The 20212-nt window shown below is 49.6% G+C and overlaps 1 protein-coding gene across 5 annotated transcripts in view; it reads left to right on the forward strand.

Annotated features, from left to right (window-relative positions):
• The window catches only part of MYH14 (myosin heavy chain 14), a 90280-nt gene that overhangs the window by 43593 nt on the left and 26475 nt on the right, over nucleotides 1-20212 (forward strand). For all 5 annotated transcript variants that reach the window (XM_004286149.4, XM_033417248.2, XM_033417251.2 and 2 more), the window contains 12 exons: nucleotides 486-607; nucleotides 2897-2966; nucleotides 3105-3265; nucleotides 4323-4431; nucleotides 7196-7327; nucleotides 8165-8371; nucleotides 10978-11115; nucleotides 12925-13048; nucleotides 13631-13802; nucleotides 15739-15951; nucleotides 16528-16672; nucleotides 17329-17535. In XM_004286149.4, the coding sequence (XP_004286197.2) occupies nucleotides 486-607; nucleotides 2897-2966; nucleotides 3105-3265; nucleotides 4323-4431; nucleotides 7196-7327; nucleotides 8165-8371; nucleotides 10978-11115; nucleotides 12925-13048; nucleotides 13631-13802; nucleotides 15739-15951; nucleotides 16528-16672; nucleotides 17329-17535 (1800 nt within the window). The remainder of the gene's footprint in view (nucleotides 1-485; nucleotides 608-2896; nucleotides 2967-3104; nucleotides 3266-4322; nucleotides 4432-7195; nucleotides 7328-8164; nucleotides 8372-10977; nucleotides 11116-12924; nucleotides 13049-13630; nucleotides 13803-15738; nucleotides 15952-16527; nucleotides 16673-17328; nucleotides 17536-20212) is intronic.

Genomic DNA, 20212 nt, shown 5'->3' on the forward strand with positions numbered 1-20212 from the left:
GTGTAATTTGAATTTTTTTGTAGTGTTTAGATTTTTACCATTTGTGTATTACTTTGGGGGGAAAAAAAGCAGGTAAGAGAAAGAAAAGGCAATGAAAGCTAACTACCAAAAATAATGATGTCTGTGCTTTGTTCACACATCGCCTTCCTAGACTGTCCTATGCAAATTCAGCACTCTCCGTCCTCCCTCCCCTCTGCTCTTTGCCCCTCAGCACTTAGTACTCATTTACTCCTGACGTTTGTGATGTCTTGACCTCATTTATTGTCGACCTCTCCCAGTGGACAGTGAGCTCCCTGGGGCAGGCATTTCTGCCTGGCATGTAGTAGGTGCTCAGTAAATGATAGGTTGAACCAGATGAAATTGCCAACCATTTTTGACCTGCCCAAACTGCCATCCACCTGAGTTCCCCTGACGGCTGCCATCCAGTGAGTGGCGCCCCCGTGTGGCAGCCACTGACCTCGCATGTCTGTGACTGCTCTTTGCAGGCTGGGAAGCTGGAGCCGCGGCTGGTGCTGGACCAGCTGCGCTGTAACGGCGTCCTGGAGGGCATCCGCATCTGTCGCCAGGGCTTTCCCAACCGCATCCTCTTCCAGGAATTCCGGCAGAGGTGAGCGGCATGGGGTGGGGTAGGGCTTGGGTGCCTGCATCCGAAGCACCCCAACTGCTACTTCTGGGAAGGGTCAAGGGTGGGGCCTCAGCGCGAGTGGAGGGGCGGGGCCTCCGGGCAAGTTCCTTTGGTTACTGAGTCTCAGCTTTCTCCTCTGTGATTTGGGAGAGCAATGCCCCCATTCACTGGACTCCCCAAGAGAAAGGGCATAGAGTACTATGTTGCGATCTGGGTATCGCAATCGGCATTTCTTATAAAAATGCAGTCAAGGACTTCCCTGGTGGTGCAGTGGTTAAGAATCCACCTGCCAAAGCAGGGGACACAGGTTCGAGCCCTGGTCTGGGAAATTTCCACATGCCACGGAGCAACTAAGCCCGTACACCACAATTACTGAGCCTGCGCTCTAGAGACTGTGAGCCACAACTACTGAACCCACGTGCCACAACTACTGAAGCCCGTGCACCTAGAGCCCATGCTCCACAACAAAAGCCACCGCAATGAGAAGCCTGCGCACCGCAACAAAGAGTAGAAGCCCGCGCACGGCAACAAAGACCCAATGCAGCCATAAATAAATAAATAAATAAGTTTATTTTTTTAAAAAATGCAGTCGAATAGGAGAGAAGGAAAAAATATCAACATATAATAAGCCAGTAATATGGTGAATATTATAACAAAAATTATGCTTCATGCAAGCTGTATATAGCAGCACCATGCAATAGAAAGAGAATGTGAGCCCCATATACAATTTAAAATTTTCTAGTAGCCATATTTTTAAAAGTAAAAAGAAACAGGTGAAATTAATGATAACAAGAGTTTATTTAACCCAGTACACCCAAGATATTAGATCATTTTAACATGTAATCAATATAAAAAATTAGTAGTGAGACATTGTGCATTCTTTTATTCCTACCGAATCTTCGAAATTTGGTGTATGTCTTACACCTGTAGCACATCTCAGTTCAGACACTGAATTTCCAGTGGTCAAAGTGAAATGTAGTCGTATCAAAACAGTGAGATCGTGGGAACTCCCTGCGGTCCAGTGGTTAGGACTCCCTGCTTTTACTGCTGAGGGCGCATGTTCAGTCCCTGGTTGGGGAACTAACATCCCCACAAGACGAGCGGCCAAAAAAAAAGAAAAGAAAGAAATTGTGTTGAACAGAAAAATATTTTACACTGCTTCAGTTTTTTGTTTTTTTTTTTTAATATTTATTGATTTATTTGGCTGTGCTGGGTCTTAGTTGCAGCATGCAGGATCTAGTTCCCTGACCAGGGATCGAACCTGGGCCCGCTGCATTGGGAGCGCAGAGTATTAACCACTGGTCCACCAGGGAAGGGAAGTCCCCCCTGCTTCAGTTTTTAAATTTAAATTTCACTTAGTTAAAGTGAAATGCAGTTAAAAATCCAGTTGCCCAATTGCCCCAGCCATGTTTCAGGGGCTCAGTAGTTGCGTGTGGCCAGTAGCTGCTGCACTGGACAGTGCAGGTCTGCAGTTTCATACTCAAAGTGTGGTCCCCAGGCCAGCAGCATCAGTGTCACCTGACAGCTTGTTGGGTATGCACATTTTCAGGCCCCACCCCAGACTTACTGAATTAGCATCTGCATTTTAGCAAGATCCCTGGTGACTGAGAAACTCTGATACACACACACACACACACACATACACATACACATTTCCCAATCACCAGTCAAAAAAAATCGCATATTAATATATGACATTAATATATAATATTATGTATATGTGTTTGTGCATATATGTTGTACATCTAATATGCATTATTTTTAATGAAATGTCAGGATCCAGGGAGAGGGCACAGCAGGAGAAAGGCTCTGAGGACAGACACGTGTGCTTATGAAACGTACTTTTAAAATTTGGAGTTGCACTGAGAAATGTGAAAGAAACAGCTGTAAAGCACTTAGCTCAGGACCTGACACGTAATAAGTTCAAGAGCATCAGCCCCTATTTGTTGTTATTCTCACACTTCCGAGACACACCTTTCCTTCACGTCTCAATGACCTATGGTGTTGGTGTAATTAAACACTCGTAATCAGCACGTGGTGTGTCCTAGGAGTGGACACACCTAGGACATATTGATGATGTTGCCATTGGTGGTGGTATTAATGCTCTCTGCCTGGTGTGTGGCCCTCGGTAATACTTAAATATTTGTTTTTCTTACTGTTCCTATTGTTATTGTTATTATTGCTATTTGTCACTCTGAACCCAGTGCCTGGCCATGGTGACAGTTTGCTGTTACTCTTCACCCCTCCCCCACCCCTCCCCACCCACTTCAGGTACGAGATCCTGACACCCAATGCCATCCCCAAGGGCTTTATGGATGGGAAGCAGGCCTGTGAGAAGATGGTGAGTGTGGGGTGGAGGCTGAGGGTGTGTGCATGAGTGTGAACGTGTGTGCACAGTCTCAGGTGGTGGAGGAGGTTGAACTGGAGCCTCCCCTTTCATCACCCTTCCTCCTCATGACCCCTCCCCCCACTCTCACAGATCCAGGCCCTGGAATTGGACCCTAACCTCTACCGCGTGGGACAAAGCAAGATCTTCTTCCGGGCAGGGGTTCTGGCCCAGCTAGAAGAAGAGCGGGACCTGAAGGTCACAGACATCATTGTGTCCTTCCAGGCAGCTGCCCGGGGATACCTGGCTCGCAAGTGCGGCTCCCCACTATCTCTTGGGGTCACGTTGGCCAAGGCTGGTTCAGGGAGGGGTTGACCAGATGGCCCCAGAGGCTGGGTCAGGGAGGCTCCAGGATGGTAGAAGGTCAATTGGCTCCAGATGTCAGGGCCTCCAGGATGGTAGAAGGGCTGAGAACAAAAGGATGGAGCCACTGGACGCCCAGGCTTCTTGGTTCTAGAGTCCCTGAGGCTTCTGAGCAATGCTGGGGACTCAGAGAAGAGCTAGACTCAGCATTAGGGTGACCAACCATCCCGGTCTGCCTGGGACTGGAGGTTTCCCAGGATGCATGATCTTCTGTGCTAAAACAGAGAAAGTCCCAGGCACACCAGGTCCGTGTGATCACCTTAGTGGCCAGTCCCTCAAGGGACCCCAGTCTGGAGGGGGAGACATACACGGGCTCAAAGTGTCACAGTCCAGGGCGAGATGTGCTTTGATGGGGGTCATACAGGTACAGCAAGAGGCCCTTCAGACCAGGTAGATGAAGGAGGATGGGAAAGGTGTTCCAGGCAGGAGTGACAGCTTGTGCCAAGGCCCAGTGATGTGAGAGCCTGGTACATTTCAGGAATGCAGGGAGTTTTCAGGACAGTCTCCTTCTCCCTTGGAACTGGCCCAGAGGAAGGATCAGAGAATAAAGGACTCCTCAAACACCAGGCAGAGGGGCAGGGACCATATCCAGGGGCACTGAGGAGCAAGAGAGGGGTGGGTCAGCTGTGGGCATAGAAAGCCCTCTCTGGAGGCTGGGAAGCTGGGGAGGTGGCTGGGGTGAGGGTCCAGTGGGTGGAAGATGAGGCTGGGGCTGAACTGGGACTGGGGCTGTGGGGACAGAGAGGAGGGAATAGGGCAGAGAGAGTCAAGGGCAGAGAGACTGATAGACGGAACCCAACAAGATTTACTGATAATAGAGCAGTGCTTGCACACAGTAGGCATTTAATAATGGTTGACTAATTGAAGAGAGCTTTGCTCCCTTGCTAAGGGGACGGGGCCTGGAGGGGCTGAGTCTCCATTGTCCCACCCACCCATCTCCCCACCCAGGGCCTTCCAGAAGCGCCAGCAGCAGCAGAGTGCTCTGAGGGTGATGCAGCGGAACTGTGCAGCTTACCTCAAGCTGAGACACTGGCAGTGGTGGCGGCTCTTCATCAAGGTGAGGGCACCTGGAGAGGTGGCCCAAGTGGCAAGGAGACAGGTCCTTGGGGCCAGGTCTGCTTGGGCAAGTGACTTTCTTGGTTTGGGCCTCAGTTTTGTGCATCTGTAAAATGGGACTGATCAGCCCACCTTTTGTTCATCAGGATTCTTGAGGTAACAAGCGACAAAAAATCTGACTCAAACCAACGTGGTTAAAAGATACGGGACAGCTTTAGGTGCAGCTGGATCTAGGGTTGAGTTGAGGTCCCTAAGACCCCCTAGGATTCAATGATTCACTGGAAGGACTCACAGAACTTAGAAAAGCTGTTATGCTCATGGTTACAGTTTATTACAGTGAAAGGATGGACATTAAAATCAGAAAAGGTAAAAGGCTCACAGGGCAGAGTCCAGGAGAGACCAGACACGAGCTTCCAATTGTCCACTCCCAGTAGAATTGTACAGATAGGACTTAATTCTTGTAGAAATGCTGTATGACAGCACATATGGAATATTGCCAACCAAGGAAGCTTACCCAAGCCTTAGTGTCTGGGGTTTTCATAGGCATGTGATTGACCCCCTTGACTGTCCACGTGGTTGACCTTAGTTACTCCAGCCCCTCCAGAGGTCAAGGTAAACAAAGGACTCTTATCAGGCAGGATAATCCAAAGGTTTAGAGATGATCTCCCAGGAACCAGCCAAGGGCCAGTCCTTTCCTTGAAATATGCAGGGTTTGAACAACCCAGACCTGCTGAGTTAACCCTTTATCGCACAAGGGCCCAAACAATGTTAGTTATCTGACATTCTGTGCCTCCCATGTGACTTTCCTCCATGATGATCCCTGCAGACTTTTCCCACATGGCGGCCACCAACTAGGCCACTGTGGTCTTTTCTTATCACAGACTTCCAGCCAGAGTCCCAGGTTTCACTCTCACTGGCCTGGCTGGAGTCATATGACCATCCCAGAACCAGTCAGTACACATCAGATGAGCCAGGCCGGCATCACATGCCTCCCCAATGCAGAGGGGCAGAGCCAAGTGTGTGAGCTTCGAGGCAGGGTGTTCTCCCAATGGGAAATTGGAGAGCAGGAAGGAGGATGGAGATTTGGAGGCAAAAACACAGCTGTTCAGTGTAATTCTGAATATGACGTCTGAACTGTCAGCCTACATGCCCTCAGCCCATGTTAACTGAGCACCTACTATGTGCCAGTAACTTTTGAGGGTACAATAATAAAATGGTAAATAAAAACAGACAATGCCCCACCAACAAGGACCTACTGTATAACACAGGGAACTATACCCAATATCTTGTAATAATCTATAATGGAAAAGAATCTAAAAAAGAAAAAATATATATATATTAGAATATATAAGAATATATATAGTTATATATAACTGAATCACTATGCTGTGCACCTTAAACTAACACAACATTGTAAATCAACTATATACTTCAATTAAAAAAAAAATACAGTGCCCTGCCCCGTGGAGCCCACAGTTTAGGGCAGGGGTTGGTAAGCTATGGCCCATGGGCCAGACACCTGTTTTTGTAAATGCCCATTGGTTTGGTTACTGTATTGTCTGTGCCTGTTTTTGAGTTACAGCAGCTGAATGGAGTAGTTAAAACAGAGACAGGATAGCCTGCAAAGCCTCAAATATTTCCTAGCTGGCCCTTTAAGAAAAAGTTTGCCTATCCTAGGTCTGGGGACAGGAGGTGTGGTTTGCCAGGTGTCACTGAAAAAAAATACACAACCTACAAGTTGAGAATTATGTTTTGTTTGGGGCTTTACTGAGGACTTTAGCCCCCGATACAGCCCTCAGATAGCTCTGAGGGACTGTTCCAAAGAGGTAAGGGAGGAGCCGGGATATATAGGAGTTTTGAAACAAACAAACAAACAAAACCAGGTAGTCAAACATCAAGATTACTGCTAATTAAAGAAAAACCAGCCACCTTGAGTTAATGAATTTAGCGCTTTTCTCTGAATGGGAAGATGCAAGGTCTGGGCTGAATGAAATTATTCCTTTGATATGCACCTTAATCCTTTGATATGACCTAGGGCCAGTATCCTGTTTTCCTCCATCCTGAATCCCCTCAGGGTGCACCGTTGGGGGCAGCTGCAGCGGCTCACGGCTTGATGGCCTCAACATCCTCTGTTTACTGATATGTCAGGCGATGTCCGGGAACATTCTTGGTCCACACAGGCATCAGTGAATGAATCCCACAAATAAACAGAAAGTTATAGTTGTGATAAATGCTATGAATTAGCTCAGAAAGGAAGATAATAAAATAGAATCAAATACAGTAGAGAAGTTGAGAAGAATCGGCGTTGAAGAGAACCAAAGAAAAGCAATAGAACAGACGTGAGCAGAGTATATCCTGCTTAGCAAAGGGGAGGGTGGTTTGGTGAAACTTTCATTTCGGTTATTCTTGTGTGGGGGGGGCTGGCCTGTCACTCCAGCCTGGAATCACACAGTGTAAAGTGCATCTCACTATGGACCTTGGACCAAGAACTTTGAGGCACAGTGTCTCCTGTAGGCCAAGGGACCCTGTAGCAAAAAAGGGACACATTTAGTGCTGCTTGTAATGTACCTCGGACTGTTCTAGGCTGTTGGCAAATGTGAAGTCATTCACTCATTCTGACTGATGAGGTCACAAGGCCACTAGTGGAGGAGCTGAAATGCGAACCCAGGAATACGGCCCTGCTCAGAGCGTGAGTTCTTAGCTCCTGAGCCCAGCGGCCTCCCACGGTGGGAGCCAGTCACCCACCATCCCTCCTGTCCCCCTAGGTGAAGCCACTGCTGCAGGTAACGCGGCAGGATGAGGTGCTGCAGGCACGGGCGCAGGAACTACAGAAAGTGCAGGAGCTGCAGCAGCAGAGTGCCCGCGAGGTGGGCGAGCTCCAGGGCCGGGTGGCGCAGGTAAGGGGCGAGGTCCCCGGGTGAGGGCGTGGCGGTGGGAGGAGCCGATGGTGGGCGGGGCTTCCAGCTGAGCTGGGTCGGGGGCAGGGGTAGGTTGCGGGCTGGCGGAGAACCGTGGTTTACTGGGGCCGAATGGGGGCGGAAACTGGTGTGGTTGAGCAGCGAGTTGCTGGGAGCCTGGCCCTGGGGATGTAGCCAGGGTATTGAGTGGGGGTGGGGCTGGTTGCTGCAGAGCCAAGATGATCAGGAGGCTGGTCCAGCATCGGGGCAGGGCAGGGGCTGGGCTATCCTACACAGGCGGTGGACTTTTAACTGTTGCCAGTATTTCTGGAATCTTAAAATAACGCTGAAGCAAACCCCTTCTTGAGCATTTTTCTGTTTGTTTTTTCAGAATTATTTCCTTTGGTTAAATTTCTAGGCGTAGGAGTATTAAATGCACTGTGAGCTGATAGAACGTCCTCCCTGGGGCTATTTGGAGGATGGACTGGAGATGGAGAGACTGGAGGCTGGGAGAGCGGGTAGAGAGTCCATTGGGAGAGGATGAGGCTCAAGCCTGTTAGGGTCATGGGGAGAGAGGAGGGGGGCAGGAGGGATGGAGCTGGGGACTGATGGGCTGTAGGGAGGTGAGGGAGAGGGAGGCCCCCAGGGGTCTGACTTGGTGACTAGAGGTCATCCTGAGATGAAGAGCAGGGTGGGGGACTGTCTTCCATCTCTCCCTCCTGCCCCCCAGGCCTCAAAGGGCAAAGTAACTCAGCGGGCAGGAGGGACCTTGTGCTCCACTGAGGGCCATCCTGGGAGCACTACCTAACGGACGCTGACCTCCCACCCCATCCGCAGCTGGAAGAGGAGCGTGCCCGCCTGGCAGAGCAACTGCGAGCAGAGGCAGAATTGTGTGCTGAGACTGAGGAGACCCGGGGGCGGCTGGCAGCCCGAAAGCAGGAGCTTGAACTGGTGGTGTCGGAGCTAGAGGCCCGTGTGGGTGAGGAGGAGGAGTGCAGCCGCCAGCTGCAAACCGAGAAGCGGAGGCTGCAGCAGCATATACAGGTCTGGCCCCGTGCGCCCGAGGCCGCCTCCCCCACCCCTTCTGTTTACCCCACACTCCTTTGCTTCAGCAAACCCTGCCTCTTTTGGCCATGAATTGGAAAAAATGAAACAAAACAAAACTCGGCTCCAAGTATCTTAAGCAAAAAGAATACTTTTTTTTTTGGGCTTTCGAATTAATGGGAGACTCTAGAATGTGTAAGCTTCAGGCATGGCTGGATCCGGGTGCTCAAGCAGTAGCTTCAGTACTCTGCCTCTCTCCACCTCCTGGCTCCATTTGCCTCTGTGCTGCTGCAATCCAAGGCAGGCTGCCCTGCCATGGTTCCCCTTCAAAATCCATTGTGTATTTTACACTTAAGGCGTGTCTCAATTCAGATGCTCAATTTTCATTGGCAGGACTTCATCTGCATTTGTGTTTCATAACTTCTTCTGTGAAAAAAAGTAGATTAACATCCCCACGTTGATCCAAACGTACTTAAAAGTTCCCCAATAATTAATTGAGTGACTGGTTTTAAATTTAAAAGAAATCGAATTAAATTGAAAATTTGACTCCTCAGACTGGTCACATTTTTTTTTTTTTTTAGACTGGTCACATTTTAAGAATTCAGTAGTGCTTTGATCACCTCCTCTTGACCCCATTGGTGAGGGGGGTGGGGATCCTGCCCTGTGGTTATGGAGATGGCCTAACACACCACACCTGATCCTGGACAAATGAGATAGAAAGCATGTTATTAGTCACAAATATTCACAGCCTGAGGGAGGCAGACACCATGGCACAGAGACTCACAGTGGGGTTGCATTCAGGAATGGCATGAACAAGCTGCAGCTGTGAGAGGCAAGCCTAGTAGTAACAAGAGGATGAGGTGACCCCTGGTTCCTGCAGGAAGATGTGATTGGTTTGTTTATTTTTTATTTTTTTGGCTGTGCCACACGGCATGCGGGATCTTAGTTCCCCGACCAGGGATCGAACCCATGCCCCCTACAGTGGAAGCGCAGAGTCCTAACCACTGGACCACCAGGGAACTCCCGATTGGTTTGTTTTAAATAATTCCAAGGAGGCGGATAACTGAAGCCTACTAGCTAGGGATAAGCAGGTACCCTGTCTGGTCCCCAGGATACAGAGGATTATTGGTTAGGGGACCTTATCTTTGGTAGCGGGGCAGGTGGAAGGACTTGTGATTAGGCCATTATAGGGACTCCCAATTTTACCAGCCATCAAGGCCACACATAATATTGAATTTTTTAAAATTGAGGTGTAATTGACATATAACATTATATTACTTTCAGGTGTACACATAATGATTCGATATCTATATACACTGCAAAGCGATCACCGCAATAAGTCTAATTTACATCCAGCACCTTAAGTAGTTAGAAAAAAATTTTTCTTGTGATGAGAATTTTTAAGATCTACTCCCTTAGCAATTTTCAAATACACAATAAAGTATTATTAGCTACAGCCGCCATGCTGTACATTACATCCCCATGACTTATTTCATAACTGGAAGTTTGAGCCCCTTCACCCATTTCTCCCACCTCCCTACCCGCACACCTCTGGCAACCACCAATCTGTTCTCTGCATCTATGAGCCTGTGGGTTTTGTTTTGTTTTGTTTCATTGTGCCACTCAGCTTGTGGGATCTTAGTTTCCCGATCAGGGATTGAACCCAGGCCCTCGGCAGTGAGAGCGCCAAGTCCTAACCATCGGACCACCAGGGAATTCCCTGAGCTTGTGTTTTTCTGTTTTTTTGGTTTTTTAAATTACTTATTTATTTATTTATTTTTGGCTGTGTTGGGTCTTCGTTGCTGCGTGTGGGCTTTCTCTAGTTGTGGCGAGCGGGGGCTACTCTTCCTTGCCGTGCATAGGCTTCTCATTGAGGTGGCTTCTGCCTGCTGTGGAGCACAGGCTCTAGGCACGCAGGCTTCAGTAGTTGCAGCAGTTGGGCTCAGTAGTTGTGGCACACGGGCTTAGCTGCTCCGCGGCATGTGGGATCTTCCCGAACCAGGGATCGAACCCGTGTCCCCTGCATTGGCAGGCGGATTCCCAACCACTGCACCACCAGGAAAGCCCTGAGCTTGTGTTTTTTTCTTGTTTTAGTTTTGTTTCTTAGATTCCACTCATAAGTGAGATTGTCTGGTGTTTGTCTTTCTCTGTCTGACTTATTTCCCTTAGCATAATGCCCTTGAGGTCCATCCATGTCATTGCAAAATATTAAATCTTAATTTCCAGTCTCACACCACAGATCGCCCCGCGTGCCTGGTGACTGCCGTAGTGGACAGTGCCCATCTCTGTGATATGTTTATTTATGATGTTTATTGTTTATAATCTTCACACACACATACAAGAATGTGATTTCAATGTGATAGACAAAGATTTTTATCTATCCTAATACCTCAAACAGTGCCTGGCCCCCACCAGGCACTCAATCAGTGTTTATTGACCCAATGAATGAAAAGTAAGCCTTGGATCCTTCCCAGCCCCACCCAGACTGTGGACCTGTCTGAGCAACGAGCCCCGGAGATCCGTGAACCATCCCCTCCACCCATCCTTCCCATCACACTCCAGTCCCCAGCCGCTGGGTCCTCAACCCTGCCTTCTCCCCATTGCAGGAGCTGGAGACCCACCTCGAGGCTGAGGAAGGGGCCCGGCAGAAGCTGCAGCTGGAGAAAGTGACGACGGAGGCAAAGCTGAAAAAGTTTGGGGAGGATCTGTTACTCTTGGAAGATCAGAACGCCAAGCTGAGCAAGGTGGGTGGGCTGTGAGCCCCAAGGGCAGGGGGAGTGGGCTCACTGGTGAGCACAGGTCCTTCTCTGCATCCCCCCCAGCTTGCCCCACCTCTAGGGGTCTTCAAACTCTCGGTCTTGGCTGTGTCTCCTTTGAACCCTTTCCATCTCCTTGCGTCTCTGTCACAGCTTCACTCAAGCTGGTATTTATTGAGCAGCTATTATGTGTCATTATCTATCTCTGGATCATCCGACACCCCAAAGCCGCATCGCTGAAAACAACCCCTGTTTCATTACATCCCATCGTTGTGTGGGTGGGCTGGACTGTGGTCCCCTTAGGCAGTCGCGATGACGTAGTGGCGGGCGCTGGAGGGCTGGTGTCCAGGTGCTCTTTTGTGTGACCTCTCTGCCCACGGGAGAGCCTGGGTTTCTCACCTGGCAGCTCAGGGCTCCCAGAAAAAGAAGTGGAAGCGGGCAGGTCTCTGAAAGGCTTAAGGCTGGAACTGACACGGCATCACTTCCCTTGAATTCTATAGATCAGGTGTTGGCAAACATTTTCTCTAGAAGGCCAGATAGTAAATATTCGGGCCTTGGCAGGCCACTCCGTTTCTGTGACAACCACTCAATTCTGCCATTGTAGCATGAAAGCAGCCACAGGTGGTCTGTGATCAAATGGGCGTGGCTGTGTCCCAATAAAACTTTATTTATAAACACAAGCAGTGGGCTATATTTGGCCTGCAGGCTGTGGTCTGCAGACCACTGAGCTTAAAGCAGACTCAGTCTAGATTCAAGGGTTGGGGAATTAGACTCTGCCTCTGGCTGGGGACATGGTGAAGAGTCTGCCACCATCTTTAACCTGGCACAGCCAGGACTGGACTAGGCACAGGGGATATGGCATTTAACTAACTAGAAAACCATTTCTGTCCTCACAGGGGCATGGGGGGAGAGGGAAGCTAGATGAGTCACCCCAGGAAATCAACATAACCACACATCATGAACTAATTATAAACTGTCAGAAAAGAACAGAAAACCATGGAAGTGGGGTGGCCTGACTTGTGCTAGGGGTAGTCAGGGCAGGCTTCCTGGAGGCGATGGTGCCTGAGTTGAGAGCTCAAGGATGCACAGTTTTTTGCAACATTCCTTGGATGCAGTGGCTCTTCTCTTCTACTCTGTTCTATTTGTTCCTTTTTGAGGTAGTGCTGACCCACTGCCTTGATTTCCAAAACCACTGACAGTTTGAAAAGTGCTGCTCAGAAATAAATTAAAAAACAAAATAATAAATAAAAATAATAAACAGAAAGAAAAAAGAAAAGAGCTGCTCCAGGCCAGTGCTTCTCAAACTCCACCGTGCCCAGGAATTATATGGAGAACTTGTTAAAATGCAGATTCTGATTCAGCACGTCTCGGGTGGAACCTGAGATTCCATTCCTTGCAAGCTCCCGTTTGGTGCTGATGCTGCTGGTCCATGAGCTGGACCTGTAGTAGTCACAAGGCTCCAGAACTCACCCATAAGTGCAGCACATGTGCAAAGATGTTCACTGCAGTGTTGTTTATAATAGCAATTGATTTGAATCAACCTCAGTATCCATCTTTGGGCCAATGGGTTAATGAATGGGAGTGTCCTTCAAATAGTGGGAGTCTCCACAGTTAATAGGCGTGAACCCGGTGCCGGTGGGACGGGTCCCTAGACCCTAAAGAATGCAAAAGGAGGGCAGGGGGTGGGAGCAGGAATGGTCAGGGAAGGATGGAGATAAGCAGAAACGCAGATAAGAATGATATCAAAGATGAGGGTTGGGCCCCTGACGCCCCACCCCCACCTCCTACCACCCTCAGGAGCGGAAGCTGCTAGAGGAGCGTCTGGCCGAGTTCTCATCCCAGGCAGCTGAGGAGGAGGAGAAAGTCAAGAGCCTCAATAAGCTTCGACTCAAATACGAGGCCACGATTGCAGACATGGAGGGTGAGCACCTGCCCCTCAGTGGGGGCCCGTGCACACTCCAGCGGGGTCAGGGGGTACCTCGGGTGACCTTCATGTGCTGTGGGGCCTCAGTGGTCATATCTGTTAAATGGGGGCAGGAAAGAAGACTCGGGACAGGTTAGGTGTCCTCCCAGCTCTTAAGTTGTTTCTGTCTCTCTCCATCCAATTCTCTCACTCTCTCCTGAGTATCTTGGGTCACTCTCTCAATCTGACGGTCCCACTAGCTGTTTCAGACACTTTTTTTTATCTCTGTCCCTTGCTGTGGACTCAGAAGCAGAAACAGAAGGGAGAGAGCACAGGAGGAGGCCGGGGAGGCAGGGGGGAAAGGGCAGGGCAGAGAGAGCCAGCAAGCAGGAGCAGGGGCTGTCCCTGGGGGGGCGGAGGGGAGAAGGCATCTGGGGGTCTGGGGACCAGTGGGCGATCCCAGGGATGGGGAAGCTGGGAAAGAGCGGGAGGGGTGGAAAGAGACGCTGAGCTCAGCCTGACTGCGGGGCCGTGGGTCTCCCTGGGTGTGTGGGTCTGGCTCCCTTGTGCATGCCCCACCCCCCCACCTCCCGCCTCCAGATCGCCTCCGGAAGGAGGAGAAGAGCCGCCAGGAGCTGGAGAAGCTGAAGCGGCGGCTGGACGTGGAGGGCTCAGAGCTGCAGGAGCAGATGGTGGAACAGCAGCAGCGGGCGGAGGAGCTGCGGGCCCAGCTGGGCCGCAAGGAGGAGGAGCTGCAGGTCGCCTTGGCCAGGTGCGGGTTGGGCCGGGTGGGGTGCACAGCACGGGGGCGCCCCCTGCCAGCGTTGGGGGCGCCCAGCGAGACCCTCCCGCAGGTACAGAGCTCGGCCGAGCCGCTCAGCAGCCGTGCACACCCACTCTGAGCCTCCGTGTCCCCTTCTGTAAGATGGACACAGAGTTCCAAGCCCACCTGGTTAAGGGAAAACTGAAACCGGGCCCTACGTGTCTGGTGACTTACACAGTTTCTTGCACAGAGGCAAGGAAATGCTATTTCTTCTTCTCCCACAACCCCAGCCTCTCAAAACCAAACAGCCCAGAATCCGCTGTGATTGGATAGGTGGTCTGGCCATCTTAGGAATCATAATCGTCATACTTACAGTCATTCACAGTTATTGAGCACTTACTGTGTCCCAGATACGATGCGCAGTGCTTCAAATGCTTTTCACCCACTGCGCTCCATGCGGCCTGAGGTGCCCTTGTGTATGGGCGCAGCTTGATTTCAGAGAGGTTACAATGTGGGGAAAACATGCATCTGAGAATCGATGGGACACGGGGTTGGTGGAGGGGGGTTAAGAACACGCACCCTCCAGCCTGACTTCTGGGTTCAAATCCTGGCTCCTCCCCTTTTTGGCCATGTGACCTCACCTGGGTGACATCACCTCTCGAGCCTCAGTCTCTCTATCTGGAAAAAGGGCATGATTATAGAAACTCTCCTAGGATTAGTGTAGGGATTAAATGAGAAAGGGCTGAGAACTTGCTTGGCACACCCTAAGCCCTCATTAGATGCTGCGTGTGTCTGTTCCTACCTTCCGTTATTGCCGTTGTTATTTTTTTCCGTTTTCTTTTGTATTGAGGTGAAATTCACATAACAAAATTAACCATTTTAGGGAGTTCCCTGGTGGTCTAGCGATTAGGATTCCGTGCTTTCACTGAGATCCTGCAAGATGCGTGGCACAGCCAAAAAGAAAAAAAACTTAACCATTTTAAAGCATACAGTTCAGTGGCATTTGGTATGTTTGCGATGTTGTGCAACCACTACCTCTATTCAGAACATTTTCATCACCTCAAAAAAAAAAAATCCTATTAAGCAGTCACTTCCAATTTCCCCTCTCCCCTCAACCCCTGGCAACCACCAATTTGCTTTCTGTCCACATAGGATTTGCCAATTCTTACTCTTTTAGGTCAGTGGAATCATATAACATGTAGCCTTCGGCGCTACATTGCCATCCTCGGGGTAGCCCTGTGAAGGGGGGCAGTCACGCTTTCTCACAGACCAGGAGCCTGCAGTTCAGAGAAGCTGTCACTTGCCAGGGCAGGTGGCCAAGCAGGGGATACACACCGTGGTCAGTGCATCTCCCTGAACCATTCTTACACGGTTTTTTTGTTTGGTTGGTTTTTCTTTTCTTTTCCTTTCTTTTTTTTTTTTTTTGGCCGCTGCCGCACGGCTTGTGAAATCTTAGTTCCCAGACCAGGGATCGAAACCACACCCCCCTGCAGTGGAAGTGCAGAGTCCTAACCACTGGACCACCTCCCTGAGCCATTTAACCCAGAGTCCACGCTGCTGCTCCATTCAGCTTCTCTTTGCAAGAGGTCGATCCCATAGGGGTTATGAGGAGGGACTCTGGGGTCAGCCACCCACTGACCGTGTGACCAGGGCAAGTACTTTCCCGCTCTGGGCCCTAGTTTCCTCATCTGGCATGAACGTTACACAAAATGATAAAGTGCTCTCAAGTGGCAGGAACTTAATGAGTGTCCCTGTGATTACTGGTGGTGTCATCCCCATTTTACAGCTAAGAAAGCTGAGGCTCTGAGTACTGGAGACACATGCCCAAGGGCAGAGCTGGGCTTTTAACCGGGGACTGGCCGTGTCTGGCCCCTCCAACCCCTAGAAATCATCCCCACCCCCTGCCTGCCCCTATACCAACCCCCTGGTCCTCGTCCACCCCCAGGGCAGAGGATGAGGGCGGGGCCCGGGCCCAGCTGCTCAAATCCCTGCGGGAAGCACAAGCGGGGCTGGCCGAGGCTCAGGAGGACCTGGAGGCTGAGCGCGCAGCCAGGGCCAAGGCAGAGAAGCAGCGCCGGGACCTGGGTGAGGAGCTGGAGGCGCTGCGGAGCGAGCTGGAGGACACGCTGGACTCCACCAACGCGCAGCAGGAGCTCCGGTGAGGCTGGGTGGCCTGCAGCTGGCACAGGCGGGGCACATGGGGGCTGGGGGTGGGGCAGGGAAAAGGATGTGGGTCCAAGCTCTCCATCTACACAGTTGTTTAGTCGTTCAACAGTTGTTTATTGGACACTGGCTCTGGGCCCAGCGTGGGCCACGCTGGGGACAGAGATGAGTCAAGACTCGGGCATTGCCCTCAGGAACTCCCAGTCCAGGGGTAGGCAGACTCGGGCAAAGACAGACACAGTGCAGAGCAAAGTGAGCTTTAATGGAGTACGACAGGGCATCGTGGATGATCAGAGAGGGCCCTTGTATCACTCTATGGGAGGGAGTCCAAAAAGACTTCTTTGAGAAGGGGCCTTTTGAATAGGGTTTCGAAAGATGCGTAGGAGCTCACCCTTAAAGCCACCCTTCTTCTGCAGCATCACTGCCCAGATCCCTTGGGGAATGTAGAGTGAGGTCCCCATCCTTGGAGGGAAAGAATAAAAGGAGGCACAACCAGCAGTCAGGGGCTCCCTCAAAGTCCCAGCCTTCCTCTATTCTGAAATTCTGTTCCCTTCCCCTTCCCCAATAAAAGGTCCAAGAGAGAACAGGAGGTGACAGAGTTGAAGAAGGCTCTGGAGGAGGAAACGCGCGTTCATGAGGTGGCGGTGCAGGAGCTGCGGCAGCGCCATGGCCAGGCACTGGGAGAGCTGGCAGAGCAGCTGGAGCAAGCCCGGAGGGTGGGTTGAGGTGGGGGAGGAGTGTCTGGGGAGCCATGGGGAGGGGAAGCAGGATGCTGGGTTGGAAGAGGTACCTCTGGCTGGTTCTAGGCCAGCCCATTTTTCTCCTCACGTATCCATGTCCCTGGTCCATCTTGCATTCAGCAGATGTTAATTGAATATGTAGTATATTCCCGGGTTGGTACTGGGGGCCCCAGCTGTGAGCCAAGCAACCAATACCCACTTCTGTTGTGGAGCTCACGTTTTAGCAGGCAAGGCAGAGAGTAAACGATCTAAACACATTCATAATATATAGCGGGGTCATAAGAGCTACGGGAAGATGATGAACAGGAAAGGGGTTTCAGAGTGCTAATGGCCAGGCGGGGGCGTGTTGTGATTTGAAATAGAGGCCTTGGAGAGATTCAGTGAAAAGATGACATCTGAGTAAAAAACTGAGGGGGGTGATGGGTGAGCCATCCTGGCATCACAGGGAAACATGTTCCAGGCAGAGGGAACAGCCACTGCAAAGGCCCTGAGGCAGGAATGTGCCTGGGTCTTTAAGGAACAGTGAGGAGTTCCAGAGGGAATAGGCAGTACAAAGGACTTGGGGCGTTCGTGTGCCTGGTCTGGTAGAGAAAGGGAATCATAAAATCATTGCTGTCTCTCTCCCCCACCAGAGCAAAGGTACATGGGAGAAGACCCGGTTGGCTCTGGAGGCTGAAGTGTCTGAGCTACGGACGGAGCTAAGCAACCTGCAGACTGCGCGTCAGGAGGGTGAGCAACGGAGGCGTCGCCTGGAGTCACAGTTGCAGGAGGTGCAGGGCCGGGCTGGCGATGGGGAGCGGGCACGAGCAGAGGCTACTGAGAAGCTGCAGCGAGCCCAGGTGAGTGGGGCGGCTAGGTAGCGGGTGGTCTCTGCTGTGTGGCTTTGGGTGAGATGCCTGCCCTCTCTGGACTTCAGTTTGGTCCACATCAACCCTACTGTCCTTTCCAACCTTTCCAACACGATCACACATTAGTAGCTAGTATTTGGTGAGTGATTACTATGCACCAAGCATCCTGGGTATTTTGCCAAAGGCTCCTCCTAATGCTTCTTTGAGGGAAGTGCTAGTATTGTTCCCATTTTACACACAAGGAAACTGAGGCCCAGGGAGGTGAGGTTGATTGTCTTGGGTCCCTCAGAGCCAAAGCGTGAACCCAGGCATGACTGATCCTGTAGCTCTTAACCCTGCCACAGCGCCCACCCTCCACCCTCTTATCTTCTGGTCTTAAATAAATCCATGGTCTGATTAGAAAAACCCAGCGTGAATACTTGGACCTGTGTCGGGACAATATCATACTATGACTGTTAGAAAAAATGTGGGGTTTTAAAATTTTATTATGTTTTTTAACTAAGCGACCAATACCTGTTTATTATTGGGAATACAAAGAAGCAGAAAGAGGGTAAGAACGACTTTTAATTCCCCAACCCCAAGGCGGGGAAAACACTGTTACCGTTTTCAGTTTCAGGATTAAAAGAGTGTATAGTTAAGGTGAAAGGTAAGTCGATATAACAAAAGACTCCAGAATGCATCAGCTTGAATAAAAGACATGTGTCTTCCGTCTCAGGAAATAGGCTCAGAGTAAGCAGTGGAGGCTGGCGGCACACTTATGCTCCCTGAGGTCACTCCATTATCCCTGAGGGCATTGACCTCATCTTCAGAGTTAAATATGGATTGTGGGCACCTGTGTGCTCCAGCTTAGGAAGGGGAAAAGAGGATGGGATAGAATTTGCATATATCACTTTGCTTGCATTCCATTGGCCATAACATAATCACATGACCACAGCTAGCTGCAAAGGAGACTGGGAAATATAGTTTCTAGCTGGCAGCCATGGGCCTACCTAACAGCCTGTCACAGTGGGACCAGGGGAGAAGGGATTTGGGGGGACAGCTAGGGGCTGCCCCCATGGAATTAAGCTATGTAGTGCTCATTCTCCTAAGCACTTTACGTATTACAGAAATAAAAGTGACACCAAGAGTAGAGTCTGGTGGCTGATAGCAGGAGTTCTAGGTTGCACTGGTCAGTAGAACTTTCTTCAGTGATGGAAATGTTCTGTAACTGCACTATCCACCTGGCATGTGAGGAGTACAACTGAGGAGCTGGATTTTCATTTTATTTAATTTTAATTACTTTAAAGTTAAATAGCCATCTAAGGCTAGTGGCTACCATATTGGACAGGGCAGCTCTAGAGCCATTCTGCCTGGGCTAAAATCTCAGTTCCACCACTTGTAGCTGTGTGATCTTAGGCAAATTGCCTAACCTCTCTGTGCCTCGGCTTCCCTTTATGTAAACTTAGACTAATAATAGTATCTACCTCATAGGGTCGGTGTGTGAATCCAGCGAGCCTAAACTTGGAAAGCTTTTAGAATAGTTCCTGGGCTCTCAGTAGGCTCTCAAAAATTGTCAGATATACCTATATATTGAGCACAGGTATATGGCAGGCACTGAGCTAGTCACTTTACGTTCATTATTTCATTGACTCTTCAAAGCAGCCCTGGGAGGTAGGTCCTGTTATCATCCCCATTTCACAGATGAGAAAAACTGAGCACCAAAAAGATAGGAATCAGGCACTTCCCTGGTGGTCCAGTGGTTAAGACTCCATGATCCCAATGCAGGGGGCCCGGGTTTGATCCCTGGTCAGGGAACTAGATCCCGCATGCATTCCTCAACTAAAAGATCCCTCATGCCACAGCGAAGATCCTGCGTGCCATAACTAAGACCTGGCACAGCCAAATAAATAAGTAAATAATTTTTTTTTTTTTTAAAGATAGGAATCAGTTGCCCAGGTCACACAGCCAGGAGGTACCAAGGTCAGCTCAAAATATCATTTTCAGAAGTTCAAAGCATGACTGTCATACAAAGACATAATAAGCCCATGTCAAAGATTTATTTAAAGCATTAATGAACCATAAAAAAGAATGAAATAATGCCATTTCCAGCAACATGGATGGACCTAGAGATTATCATACTAAGTGAAGTAAGTCAGACAAAGACAAATATCATATGATATCGTTTATATGTGGAATCTAAAAAAATGATACAAATGAACTTATTTGCAAAACAGAAACAGACTCACAGACATAGAAAACAAACTTATGGTTACCAAAGGGGAAAGTTGCAGGGGAGGGGTAAATTAGGAATTTAGGAGTAATATATACACACTAATATATATAAAATACATGAACTACAAGGACCTACTGTATAACACAGGGAACTATACTCAATATTTTGTAATAACCTATATGAGAAAAGAATCTGAAAAAGAATACGTGTATAATGTATGTATAACTGAATTACTTAGCTGTACCCCTGAAACTAACACAACATTGTAAATCAATTATACTTCAATAAAAACATAAATATTAAAAAAAAAGCATTAATGAGGGATCCAGCAGAATGTCAAAGATGTTCAAGGAGAGAAACAACAACAAACTGGTGTGTGTGTAGTCAGCAAAAGAGAGAATGCCAGAACGAAATGGCGCAGTCAGAGACAAAACCGGTTAATGTCCCAAAGGGCAA

Source organism: Orcinus orca, chromosome 20 (assembly GCF_937001465.1).
Source record: "Orcinus orca chromosome 20, mOrcOrc1.1, whole genome shotgun sequence".
Lineage (NCBI taxonomy): Eukaryota > Metazoa > Chordata > Mammalia > Artiodactyla > Delphinidae > Orcinus > Orcinus orca.